The sequence below is a fragment of the Lucilia sericata genome, unplaced genomic scaffold (assembly GCF_015586225.1).
Source record: "Lucilia sericata isolate MDLA Ls3-8-SP2 unplaced genomic scaffold, ASM1558622v1 Contig001398F_arrow, whole genome shotgun sequence".
Classification (NCBI taxonomy): Eukaryota; Metazoa; Arthropoda; class Insecta; order Diptera; family Calliphoridae; genus Lucilia; species Lucilia sericata.
Genome location: NW_023995336.1, coordinates 33,153 through 47,000, shown reverse-complemented (window position 1 = coordinate 47,000; position 13,848 = coordinate 33,153). Strand labels below are relative to the sequence as shown.

Genomic DNA, 13,848 nt, shown 5'->3' with positions numbered 1-13,848 from the left:
TATCTGGGACAAAAATCTTGAACTTTTTTTTCTAAAGTTTTATCTAATATTATTACTCAGCAGCTGTTAGTGCCGTTAATTCTAACACTTAAACAAAGTGAATTTAAAAGAGGATGGGAGCATGATAGATATAGAATACCCTACAGGTAAAATTTGTGGGTTTTAACAAACTTTTATTGAATATTGTTTATGCTGCAGAACCGACTTCGCAAGAAGTCGGGAAGAAGAAAAATATAACTCTCCTTCTTATAAACTAGTTTATTCAACTAGCCTACTACTTGGTGTATATGAGCTATTCTATAAACTATTCTATGGACTAGTCTATTGCATAGTCTTTGGATTAGCTTATTGACACCTGTTGACTAGTCTATTGACTACCCTAAAGACTAGTTAATTGGCAATTCGAATGACAGATCGATTGACTATTCTGTAGCCTATTGACAAGTCTATCAACTAGTCTATTGACAAGTATATGGACTAGTCTATTGACTAGTCTACTGGCTATTCTATGAACTAGTCTATTGACTAGTCTACTGTCTATTCTATGAACTTGTAAGTGGACTAATCAATAGATTAGTCGATTGATTATTTTATGGACTAGTAGGTTGACTATGAACTAGTCTATAAACTAATCCTCGTACTATTCTATCATCTAGTCAATGTACTAATCTTTGAACTGGTATATATATATATGCTCCAGTTTATGGAGTTATCTATAGACTAGTTTATGGACTTATGTAGTTCCATTGAATTTTTCAATCAGAGAGCGATGAGTAGCTCTCAAGATATTTGGACCTAATTCCAACGAAAGCCTAACATAACAGAAAAAGTGTCCCGGGACTTCACTGACTTCTTATCACCTGATATTATCCTAATTGCCTTCTGGCTATCGGTGAATATATTAACTTCTATCGGTGCCATATTTACACAATCGGAAAATAAAATAACAACAATATGTAGTTATAGAATTTTGACTAAAGTTGTATAAGTTATCAACAATCAGATAGGAAGGGTCCTACATGGCTTCCAAAAATATATATTTTTTAACAAATATGCATAAATAAAAAGCTTACAAATTAAATAGAAAATTCATAAATAAGTCGATAAAAAGATATATTTTTAACAAAATTAGTTTTAAATTAAAATTATATACATATTTTGACGCAGTTGTCAACTCTTCTTTAAAAGCCTTTTAACAAGAAATTGTCATTAACTTTTTTTTCAGCAGTTATCATTTTGTATTCCAATAAGTGTCAAAAATTTATTATAAATAGCACAAAGACTTTAAAACTTTAAACGCCAGCTTGACACATACTTATCCTTTATTTTGCCAATGTCAAAAATATATTTATCGGAACTTTTTTTTTTGTTGATTTTTATTATAGATTCTATTTGAATTGTTATCAATCATTTAAGCACACGAATGATAAGTTGACATGTTGGGATTTTGTTTACTTTGTAATTTTTCATTTTTAAGTATATTTTTTTTTTTTTTTGAGTGACACAAATGTATGCCTTCATTTTGTCTTAATAATGGGTAATAAATTATCAAATGATTACAGATAATATGGAAAATTACATTAAAACGCAATGACGTTTTTTTTAATGGGATGCCCTAATAGAAAGTTAATTAATAACTTTTAGTCCAAGGCTATTTCTTTAATATTAAAATCAATAACAACTTCAAATCAACAATTCCTTAATTGTACCTAAAATTTTTCTTTGGCAACTCTGTGTATGGTTTATGTCATAACAATTTATGTTTGTAAACACTTGAGTTAATTTTCTTAAACCATTTCATGACAATTGCTATTTAATGTGCTGAATAATGTTAAATTTACGTTATAATAATAATTTTTTAAATTTTACGTAAATGTTTCATAGAACTTTGTAAAATACATATTTTTAATACACAATAAGTCTTCGTTAAATCCTTTACAAATGAAAATTTATTTTTAATATAAATCAAAGTATTTTGATGATATTTTTTAGAGATCATGGACAGAAATCAAATATATTTTTTACGGTTTACAAACCACTTCAATTTTGATAAGATTTTCATATAGAAATTATTTTTTTTTAAATTGCAATTGGTGGACAAAACGCTCATTTACTTTAAGAGTGTTCTAATTGAAAAATTTAAGTTTCAATAAAAATTAAATGAGCCACTTTTTCTATAGAATAAATGTCAGTAACTGAGCAATTTTTTCTATAGAAAAATTTGTTGGTAACAAAGTAACTTTTTCTATAGAATAAATGTTAGTAACTGAGCAATTTTTTCTATAGAAAAGTTGTTGGTAACAAAGCAACTTTTTCTATAGAAAAGTTGTTGGTAACAAAGCAACTTTTTCTATAGAAAAGTTTTTGGTAACAAAGCAACTTTTTCTATAGAAAAGTTGTTGGTAACAAAGCAACTTTTTCTATAGAAAAGTTTTTGGTAACAAAGCAACTTTTTCTATAGAAAAGTTTTTGGTAACAAAGCAACTTTTTCTATAGAAAAGTTGTTGGTAACAAAGCAACTTTTTCTATAGAAAAGTTGTTGGTAACAAAGCAACTTTTTCTATAGAAAAGTTGTTAGTAACAAAGTAACTTTTTCTATAGAAAAGTTGTTGGTAATAAAGCAACTTTTTCTATAGAAAAGTTGTTGGTAACAAAGCAACTTTTTCTATAGAAAAGTTGTTGGTAACAAAGCAACTTTTTCTATAGAAAAGTTGTTGGTAACAAAGCAACTTTTTCTATAGAAAAGTTGTTGGTAACAAAGCAACTTTTTCTATAGAAAAGTTTTTGGTAACAAAGCAACTTTTTCTATAGAAAAGTTTTTGGTAACATAGCAACTTTTTCTATAGAAAAGTTGTTGGTAACAAAGCAACTTTTTCTATAGAAAAGTTGTTGGTAACAAAGCAACTTTTTCTATAGAAAAGTTTTTGGTAACAAAGCAACTTTTTCTATAGAAAAGTTGTTGGTAACAAAGCAACTTTTTCTATAGAAAAGTTGTTGGTAATAAAGCAAGTTTTGCTATAGAAAAGTTGTTGGTAACAAAGCAACTTTTTCTATAGAAAAGTTTTTGGTAACAAAGCAACTTTTTCTATAGAAAAGTTTTTGGTAACAAAGCAACTTTTTCTATAGAAAAGTTGTTGGTAACAAAGCAACTTTTTCTATATAAAAGTTGTTGTTAACAAAGCCACTTTTTCTATAGAAAAGTTGTTGGTAACAAAGCAACTTTTTCTATATAAAAGTTGTTGTTAACAAAGCAACTTTTTCTATAGAAAAATTGTTGGTAACAAAGCAACTTTTTCTATATAAAAGTTGTTGGTAACAAAGCAACTTTTTCTATATAAAAGTTGTTGTTAACAAAGCAACTTTTTCTATATAAAAGTTGTTGGTAACAAAGCAACTTTTTCTATAGAAAAGTTGTTAATGACAAAGCAACTTTTTCTATAGAAAAGTTGTTGGTAACAAAGCAACTTTCTCTATAGAAAAGTTGTTGGTAACAAAGCAACTTTCTCTATAGAAAAGTTGTTGGTAACAAAGCAACTTTTTCTATAGAAAAGTTGTTGGTAACAAAGCAACTTTTTCTATAGAAAAGTTGTTGGTAACAAAGCAACTTTTTCTATAGAAAAGTTGTTGGTAACAAAGCAACTTTTTCTATAGAAAAGTTGTTGGTAACAAAGCAACTTTTTCTATAGCAAAGTTGTTGGTAACAAAGCAACTTTTTCTATAGAAAAGTTGTTGGTAACAAAGCAACTTTTTCTATAGAAAAGTTGTTGGTAACAAAGCAACTTTTTCTATAGAAAAGTTGTTGGTAACAAAGCAGCTTTTTCTATAGAAAAGTTGTTGGTAACAAAGCAGCTTTTTCTATAGAAAAGTTGTTGGTAACAAAGCAGCTTTTTCTATAGAAAAGTTGTTGGTAACAAAGCAAATTTTTCTACATAAAAGTTGTTGGTAACAAAGCAACTTTTTCTATAGATAAGTTTTTGGTAACAAAGCAACTTGTTCTATAGAAAAGTTGTTGGTAACAACGCAACTTTTTCTATAGAACAGTTGTTGGTAACAAAGCAACTTTTTCTTTAGAAAAGTTTTTGGTAACAAATCAACTTTTTATATAGAAAAGTTGTTGGTAACAAAGCAACTTTTTCTATAGAAATGTTGTTGGCAACATAACAACTTTTTCTATAGAAAATTTGTTGGTAACATAGCAACTTTTTCTATAGAAAAGTTGTTGGTAACATAGCAAAATTTTTCTATAGAAAAGTTGTTAGTAACAAAGCAACTTTTTCTATAGAAAAGTTGTTGGTAACAAAGCAACTTTTTCTATAGAAAAGTTGTTGGTAACAAAGCAACTTTTTCTATAGAAAAGTTGTTGGTAACAAAGCAACTTTTTCTATAGAAAAGTTGTTGGTAACAAAGCAACTTTTTCTATAGAAAAGTTTTTGGTAACAAAGCAACATTTTCTATAGAAAAGTTGTTGGTAACAAAGCAACTTTTTCTATAGAAAAGTTGTTGGTAACAAAGCAACTTTTACTGTAGAAAAGTTGTTGGTAACATTAAGAAAAGTTGTTGGTAACAAATCAACTTTTTATATAGAAAAGTTGTTGGTAACAAAGCAACTTTTCTATAGAAAAGTTGTTGGTAACAAAGCAACTTTTTCTATAGAAAAGTTGTTGGTAACAAAGCAACTTTTTCTATAGAAAAGTTGTTGGTAACAAAGCAACTTTTTCTATAGAAAAGTTGTTAATGACAAAGCAATTTTTTCTATAGAAAAGTTGTTAATGACAAAGCAACTTTTTCTATAGAAAAGTTGTTAATGACAAAGCAACTTTTTCTATAGAAAAGTTGTTAATGACAAAGCAACTTTTTTTATAGAAAAGTTGTTAATGACAAAGCAACTTTTTTTATAGAAAAGTTGTTGGTAACAAAGCAACTTTTTCTATAGAAAAGTTGTTGGTAACAAAGCAACTTTTTCTATAGAAAAGTTGTTGGTAACAAAGCAACTTTTTCTATAGAAAAGTTGTTGGTAACAAAGCAACTTTTTCTATATAAAAGTTGTTGTTAACAAAGCAACTTTTTCTATAGAAAAGTTGTTGGTAACAAAGCAACTTTTTCTATAGAAAAGTTGTTGGTAGCAAAGCAACTTTTTCTATAGAAAAGTTTTTGGTAACAAAGCAACTTTTTCTATAGAAAAGTTGTTGGTAACAAAGCAACTTTTTCTATAGAAAAGTTGTTGGTAACAAAGCAACTTTTTCTATAGAAAAGTTGTTGGTAACAAAGCTACTTTTTCTATAGAAAAGTTGTTGGTAACAAAGCTACTTTTTCTATAGAAAAGTTGTTGGTAACAAAGCAACTTTTTCTATAGAAAAGTTGTTGGTAACAAAGCAACTTTTTCTATAGAAAAGTTGTTAGTTACTAAAGAACTTTTCCTATAGAAAAGTTGTTAGTAACTAAAGAACTTTTCCTATAGAAAAGCTGTTAGTAACTAAGCAACATTTTCTATAGAAAAGTTGTTAGTAACTAAGCAACTGGACCTACCTAGTGTTGCATTATTTCAAGTCTTCGTATCTGATTATCTCGCCCTCTTTGTATGAAGTTGTCTGTTACTGAGCATGCATATATAGTACTAAAACTATATATTCCTTAAAAGATTTATTTTACCTAATAAGTGTTGCCAGATTGTTCAAAAAGTATGTACTAAAGAATGCCAAAAAAGTATCAAGTTCGTAAACTTTACTTTTTGCTGAAATATTTTATTGAGATAGCATGATAGCATCTTTACTTTAAAAAAAAATCGAGCTTTTAGCTAATAAGTGTTGCCAGATTGTTAAAAAATATGTACTAAACAATGTAAAAAAGCCGCAAATTCCAAAATTGTACTTTTTGCTGCATTTATAGAAACCTGTGCTAAGATGCGTTCCCATTAATGAAATATTTGATTGAAAAAACTTGACAACTTAAAATAATCCAACAAATTGCTTAAAAGTATAATCAAAGCATTAACTTTGCATTACTAATATATACAATTTTGAAGCAATGACAACCCTGCTTGCCCCTTTCTTAACCTGTTGTTAAACCACCGTTAAAACATTGATAAGTTACGGATTTTATTACTACTAAAATATGAATTTTGAATTGTTCTACTTAATTTTTAATAACTATTACTATTCTCTTCATAAAAGTTTGAATTAATAAAAAATATTTTGTTTAAACTTCTAGGTAGACCCCTGATTTTTTTGTAGTTAAAATTTTTAAATAATATATATACTTAAGTTCCCTTTTTAAAGCATGTTAATTAATTATTTATCTAACTATTTAATCACTATTTTAAAAGCAAATTATTAATGTACGTATGTATGTATTTTTTAAAAAAATATCACTGTTTTATAAATATTAATATAATACTCTTTAACTAATTAATGTTTTTTCTCTCCTAGAACCTCAATCGTTTTGGAGATTCTATGGGTTCGTTGGGACATCGTGCACTTCTACAATATGTGGATACAAACGATTTATCCGGTCTCCGTGCTATCTTAGATAGTCGTCATTTATCTGTTGATGATCGTGATGAAAATGGCACCACCGTACTCATGGTTGTGGCAGCTCGTGGTCTAACACCTTTTGTGCGTGAATTTTTGGCACGTGGCGCTGATATTCAAGCCGAAGATAATGATAATTGGACAGCTCTATTGTGTGCCTCGAAAGCAGGGCATTTTGATATAGTTCAATTGTTATTGGATCATGGTGCTGATATTGAACATCGTGATATGGTATGTTTTAAAAGTTCTGAACTTTGCTTATACATATAATATTGTCATTTGTTTATTAGGGTGGTTGGACTGCCTTAATGTGGGCTGCTTATCGTGGTCACACGGAATTGGTGCGTTTCCTGTTGGACAAAGGAGCCGATGTTAATGTCCATGGCAATTATCATTTGGGCCCTCTATTGTGGGCCGCCGGTCGTGGTTTTAAGGATATTGTGGAAATGTTAGTTAGTCGTGGAGCTAAAGTTAATGTGGGTGATAAATATGGTACGACTGCCTTAGTGTGGGCTTGTCGCAAGGGCAATGTGGAGATTGTGGATACTTTGTTGAAGGCTGGCGCCAATGTAGATACAGCTGGCATGTATTCTTGGACGCCTTTGTTGGTTGCCGTTACTGGTGGACACACCGAATGTGTTATATCTCTGCTGGAAAAGAAACCCAATGTCAATGCCCTGGACAAAGATGGCATGACTGCTTTGTCTATAGCTTCACGAGAAGGTTATCAGGAAATTGCTGCCGCCTTAATTGCAGCTGGTGCTTATATTAATATACAAGATCGTGCGGGCGATACTCCTCTTATACATGCCGTTAAAGGTGGACATCGTAGTGTGGTAGAGGCTTTGCTGAAAAAACATGCCGATGTTGATATTCAGGGCAAAGATCGCAAAACGGCCATTTATACGGCCGTGGAAAAGGGTCACAATCAAATAGTGAAAATTTTGTTACAAACTAATCCTGATCTCGAAGCGGCTACCAAAGATGGCGATACCGCCTTACTAAAAGCCGTACGCAATCGCAATTTGGATATAGTACAAATGTTATTAGATCGTAAAGCTAAGGTTGGTGCTAGTGATAAGAAAGGTGATACTTGCCTACACATTGCCATGCGTGCTAGATCGAAGGCGATAGTGGAGGCTCTATTAAGAAATCCTAAAAACAGTCAATTGTTATATAGACCCAATAAATCGGGCGAGACGCCTTATGTTATAGATACCTCCCATCAAAAGACAATTTTGGGCCAAGTCTTTGGTTCGAGACGTTTAAATACCAATGAGGACTCTGAAGGTATGCTGGGCTATGAATTGTATTCTTCTGCCTTGGCCGATGTCTTGAGTGATCCCACTTTAACCACACCCATAACTGTGGGCTTATATGCCAAATGGGGTAGTGGCAAATCTTTCCTGCTTAACAAACTTAAAGATGAAATGACTAACTTTGCCAGACAATGGGCTGAGCCGCCTTTAAAAACGGGTGGCCTATTATTTTTGGTGTGTTTTCATTTAGCTTTAATACTGGGCACCATTGTAGGTTTGGCTACTTGGTCAGCTCTATGGGGCAGTGTGGCCGGTGTTAGTTTCTTAGTGTTTGCCTATCTGCTCTTAGCCATAATACGTTATTGCAATTATCAAATGGACATGTACTGGGCTTATTCCATAGATCATGGAATACTCAAGCGCATTGGACGTCTAAGACTGATACTACAAGTAGCCTTTTGTCATCCGCCCGGTGCTCAGGCCGACACACAAGCCAAACCAGTGCGTTTTCATTTTGCTGAAGCCAGTAGTGCTTCGCCCACAGGAGAAGGTGCTGTTGCCCATATGCTAGCCTCGCTATTTGAAGCCATTGAAGGTCACTATGGCTGGTTGTCGACTAGACTCTATAGAGCCTTTCGTCCTAAGCCCTTAAAAGTTACCGCTGGTTGGCGCTGGCGTCGCATGTGTTGTGTTCCTATAGTGGTTATCTTTGAGGTTGGTTTGCTGGCTTTAATTGCTGGTCTTTCATTGGTGGTGGCCTATTTTGCTCATGGCACTAATGTCGAACGTGATAATGTCTTGGTGCCGATTTATGTTATCAGTGCAGTGTTTATTTGTATTATCTGTACAAATCTTCATGTGCTGGCGAAAGCAGTTGGTTCATTGTTTGTGTCGCAGGGTCGCCATCTTAAGCGTACGGTGCGTTCCAATGAGGGTGCTCCACTGACGGCTTTGGGCGCTGAGGTGGCTTTAATGACCGATATGGTGAAGGTAAGTTCCGAGGTTTTCATAATTTATTACTCTTAAGAGGCGAGCGAGCGAGCGAGCGAGCGAGCGAGGAGCGAGCGAGCGAGCGAGCGAGCGAGCGAGCGAGCGAGCGAGCGAGCGAGCGAGCGAGCGAGCGAGCGAGCGAGCGAGCGAGAGCGAGCGAGCGAGCGAGCGAGCGAGCGAGCGAGCGAGCGAGCGAGCGAGCGAGGAGCGAGCGAGCGAGCGAGCGAGCGAGAGCGAGCGAGCGAGCGAGCGAGCGAGCGAGCGAGCGAGCGAGCAGCGAGAGAGCGAGCGAGCGAGCGAGCGAGCGAGAGAGCGAGCGAGCGAGCGAGCGAGCGAGCGAGCGAGCGAGCGAGCGAGCGAGCAGCGAGCGAGCGAGCGAGCGAGCGAAGCGAGCGAGAGCGAGCGAGCGAGCGAGCGAGAGAGCGAGCTAGCGAGCGAGCGAGCGAGCGAGCAGGACGAGCGATCGAGATCTACGATCTATCGAGCGAGCTATCGAGCGATCTAGATCGAGCGAGCTATCGAGCGAGCGAGCTAGACTATCTATCTATCTATCATCTATCTATCTATTCTATCTATCTATCTATCTATCTATCTATCTATCTATCTATCTATCTATCTATCTATCTATCTATCTATCTATCTATCTATCTATCTATCTATCTATCTATCTATCTATCTATCTATCTATCTATCTCTATCTATCTATCTATCTATCTATCTATCTATCTATCTATCTATCTATCTATCTATCTATCTATCTATCTATCTATCTATCTGTCTATATAATTTCTTTATAACTACGAATTAATAACGTTATACTATTGGATTTTTCTTTTTGATTTCAGTGCCTCGATGCTTTCACCAGTCAACAGAGCCGTTTGGTAGGCGTTGTTGATGCGTTAGACTCCTGTGATACCGAAAGAATTTATCCGTTCTCAATGCTATACAAACTTTACTTTCATCACCGAATCGTCCGTTTGTTGTTCTCATTGCCGTTGATCCACATGTTATTGCTAAAGCTGCCGAGGCCAATAGTCCGTCGACTCTTACTGAGGGCGGTATTGGCGGTCATGATTTCCTAAGAAATTTAATACAATCTTCCTGTATATTTGCAAAATTCTGGTTTACGTAAAGTGCAAAGAGCACAAATGACCGCTTTGCTGTTCAAAACGTAATTACGGCGAATTACAGGGCGATGATGCACCCACATTGGGTCATTCGGTATCGGCAAGACGTCTATCAAATGCTTCGGAAATAATGTCAAGTCAAGAGAAATTAAGAGGACCTATGGGTGCTGGTGGTCGTGGGGCTGGACCCGGTAAAAAATTACGTTTATCCGAATCGGTGGCCAGTTCGATTGGTTCGAATCTACATCGTTTGGGACAAAATCCACAAGGTGTTATAGATATGTCAAAGATAATGTTGACAGACGACTACTTTAGCGATGTTAATCCGCGCAGTATGAGGCGGCTGATGAATGTTATTTATATTACAGTGCGTTTATTAAAAGCATTCCAAATTGATTTTAGTTGGTATCGTTTAAGTTCTTGGATTAATTTAACCGAACAATGGCCATTAAGAGCCAGTATGATTGTATTGTATCATGATCAATTTATGGATCAATTTGATGATAGTCTTTCCCTGCAAGCTGTATATGAAAAGTAGGTTTAGCTTGGCACAAAATTATATTTTTGAAATAATTTTAATGATTTTATAATGTTTTAGAGTACGTCCCAAGTTAGCTTGTTTGCGTGAAGCTGCTACTTTGTTAGAATTAGATCGTGATGAACGTAAATTAGATGCCTTTCTACAATTGCATAAATCTGATCTTTTAGTGGCAGATTTACGTATATTTCTTCCATTTACCATTAATTTAGATCCATATTTAAGAAAAGTATTAAAAGGTGAGATTCATGTTTACGGTTTAAGACATGTTTATATATGTTATTTGTTTGTTATTTACAGAGGATCAACAATCGATTGAAGATGAAGGTTCAGTGGTTTTACAAAATCGCCCTAGTGTTCAGCCAACAATACGTTTGCCACCAACACCCACTACTTATGTGCCTTCACCTCTGGGTCCTTATCCACCATATCAGCTATTGCAAAACGAATACGCCATGCAGGAATTGAGACAACGTAATTTGAGTTCTAGTACTGAACCGCCCATGACTCCTTTACTAAGTTCACCTGTCGATTCATTTGGGGTGAGTTTGTTGTTAAATTAATTTTATTAGTTCTCGTCAAAAATTCTCGTGTCTCTTTTCTTGAAACCTTAGGATGATATTCTACAAACGAAACTTTCCGATCTTACTGTGGAGGGTGTTATAAGCTTACTAGAACGTGTTGAAGATTTAAAACCAGCATTAACCAAATTAGCTCCCATTTTAAGAGAAAATTCTATTAATGGTCGTGTTTTGAAATATTGCGAACTGAATGATTTGAAGCAGGTAAGTAGTATATGATGGAATTGTGTATAAAATTTTGTTTTAGTTTTGAACGAAAGATAAATAATAATAATTTTAACTGAGTAATTAAATATTAAAAATTGCAAAGCAAATCTCAATTTATTCAATTAAAAAAGAGAAAAACTTATGCTATCCCTTTAATCAATTACTTTCATTTATTACTGCTATATTTTCTACTAAAGGTTCTCAATTTAAGTTTTGGCCACTGGGAACTCTTCCGTTTACTCATCAATACAATGCGTGATTGTGAAAAAGTCCAGCGTAAATTTAAACCCACACCTGCTATAGCTGATGTACCAGCTAATCCTGTGGTGCCCACAACGAAAGATCAAATTGATTCACATAATCAGTCTCATTCGCGGAAAAATTCTACAACATCCCATATGGAAAAACAGGTAAGACTGTTGGCATAAAGTATTAATACAAATGCGTTTTAAAACAGTCGAATACGGTTATAGTGAACAGTCTTTGCAGTTCGAAGACATTTAAATGTTTCTTTAAATACAAATTGAAAAGTATTTCTTTGTGACAAAATCATGAAGATAAAGAAAATCTCCATGAAAATAAGATGAAGATTAATTTAGGGATTAAGATAAAGATAGGGATGAAGATAGGCCTGAATATAAAGATGAAGATAGAGATGAAGATGAAGATAGAAATGAGGATAAAAATGAAGATAAAGACAGATGAAGATAAATAAAGATAAAGATACAGATGAAGATAGGAATAAAGATAAAGATACAGATAAAGATAGGAATAAAGATAAAGATACAGATGAAGATAGGAATAAGATAAGATAGGAATAAGATAAAGATAGGAATAAAGATAAATATAGGAATAGATAGATGAAGATATAGAAGTATATAATGATAGTATATAGATGATAGATAGATAGATAGATAGATAGATAGATAGATGAATAGATATATATCGCTGAGATAGATAGATAGATATATCGATAGATAGATTAGATGATAGATGATAGCTAGATAGATAGATATAGATAGATAGATAGATAGAAGATATAGATAGATTAGATAGATAGAATGATGATAGATAGATAGATAGATAGATAGATAGATAGATAGATGATAGATAGATAGATATAGTAGATAGATAGTAGATAGATAGATAGATGATAGATAGATGATATATGTAGATAGATAGCTAGATAGATAGATAGATGAGATAGATAGATAGATAGATAGATAGATAGATAGATAGATAGATAGATAGATAGATAGATAGATAGATAGATAGATAGTAGATAGATAGATAGATAGATAGATAGATAGATAGATAGATAGATAGATAGATAGATAGATAGAATAGATAGATAGATAGATAGATAGATAGATAGTATAGATAGATAGATACATACATAGATAGATAGATAGATAGATAGATAGATAGATAGATAGATAGATAGATAGATAGATAGATAGAGATAGATAGATATAGAGATAGATAGATAGATAGATATATAGATAGATAGATAGATAGAGATAGATAGATAGATAGATAGATAGATAGATAGATAGATAGATAGACAGTGACAGTCCCTAATAAAATTAACAGAGTGTTTCGGTATGTTTGTTATAATTGTGTTCGACTGTATTTAAAAATATTATTTAAAATATATTATCTACACTAGCCAGCAATATTTACATGTTTTAATTACACCGAATTTAAAAAATGACACAGAATTTAACATAAAAAAAACAAATAATCCTTAATCACTTACACAAATGATGAAACAAGTATAATTAATAAATATTCCACCTCAAAAAAGTGTGTTAAAATATAGAAAAATATTTTTAATTTTAAATATAATTTTTATTTACGAACACATTACCATTTGTGATTCATTTAACGCGTAAATACACTCTGTGTAGGCTTAGTTTAAAATGATATATTCTACATTTTAACTGAATTCCAATGCTTAAAACCGAATTTAAAATATAACCTCACTTTTGCCTACATGATATAATGTAGCCAAAAAATGTCATACTATTTGGTTAGCATTATTTCATAAAAAAATAATATAAAAATGTAGAATATATCAAAACAAAAACTCACACCTTTTTTCATAGTCATACATATAAATTTTAATTGAAATCATATTATTTACTTCTTTTTCAAAATTTTATTTATGCATCACAAATATAAAATTCAATAAAAAACAAACAAAAAATATCAGTCTAAAGTACATGATTATGATATACTACAGGTAACAGCCTCTAAAAAACCAACAAATTTTTCATAAATTTTCCTTTTTTCTATAAAATTTTTTTTCATTAATTTTCATATTGTTGTTTTACAATAAAATAAATAATTGTTTAATTTTTTTTTATTTTTTTTATAAATTATTTAATTAGAATTTATTTCTGTAGTTTGTACTAAATGAGTACAGTTGGAGTTCTTCTGTTTCCATAGCATTACAAATGTTTATTTTTATAGTTTTTGTTGTGCATTTTTGTTTTGAAATTCCCTATAAAATTTTACATTTGTAATGTTGGAATAACATTTGGATTTGATACTGTATTCTGTTTATATAATATTGATGTTGTAAACACCTTTTTATATAGAGAAATATTCCAATTC

At 32.3% G+C, this 13,848-nt stretch overlaps 1 protein-coding gene across 1 annotated transcript in view; it reads left to right on the top strand.

Annotated features, from left to right (window-relative positions):
* LOC119611247 (kinase D-interacting substrate of 220 kDa) overlaps positions 1-13,848 on the top strand; it is a 59,755-nt gene that overhangs the window by 34,047 nt on the left and 11,860 nt on the right. The window contains 10 exon segments of the mRNA XM_037966768.1: positions 6,426-6,758; positions 6,818-8,776; positions 9,622-9,697; positions 9,700-9,869; positions 9,871-9,944; positions 9,946-10,437; positions 10,502-10,680; positions 10,742-10,983; positions 11,056-11,226; positions 11,427-11,639. Of these exon segments, the coding sequence (XP_037822696.1) occupies positions 6,426-6,758; positions 6,818-8,776; positions 9,622-9,697; positions 9,700-9,869; positions 9,871-9,944; positions 9,946-10,437; positions 10,502-10,680; positions 10,742-10,983; positions 11,056-11,226; positions 11,427-11,639 (3,909 nt within the window).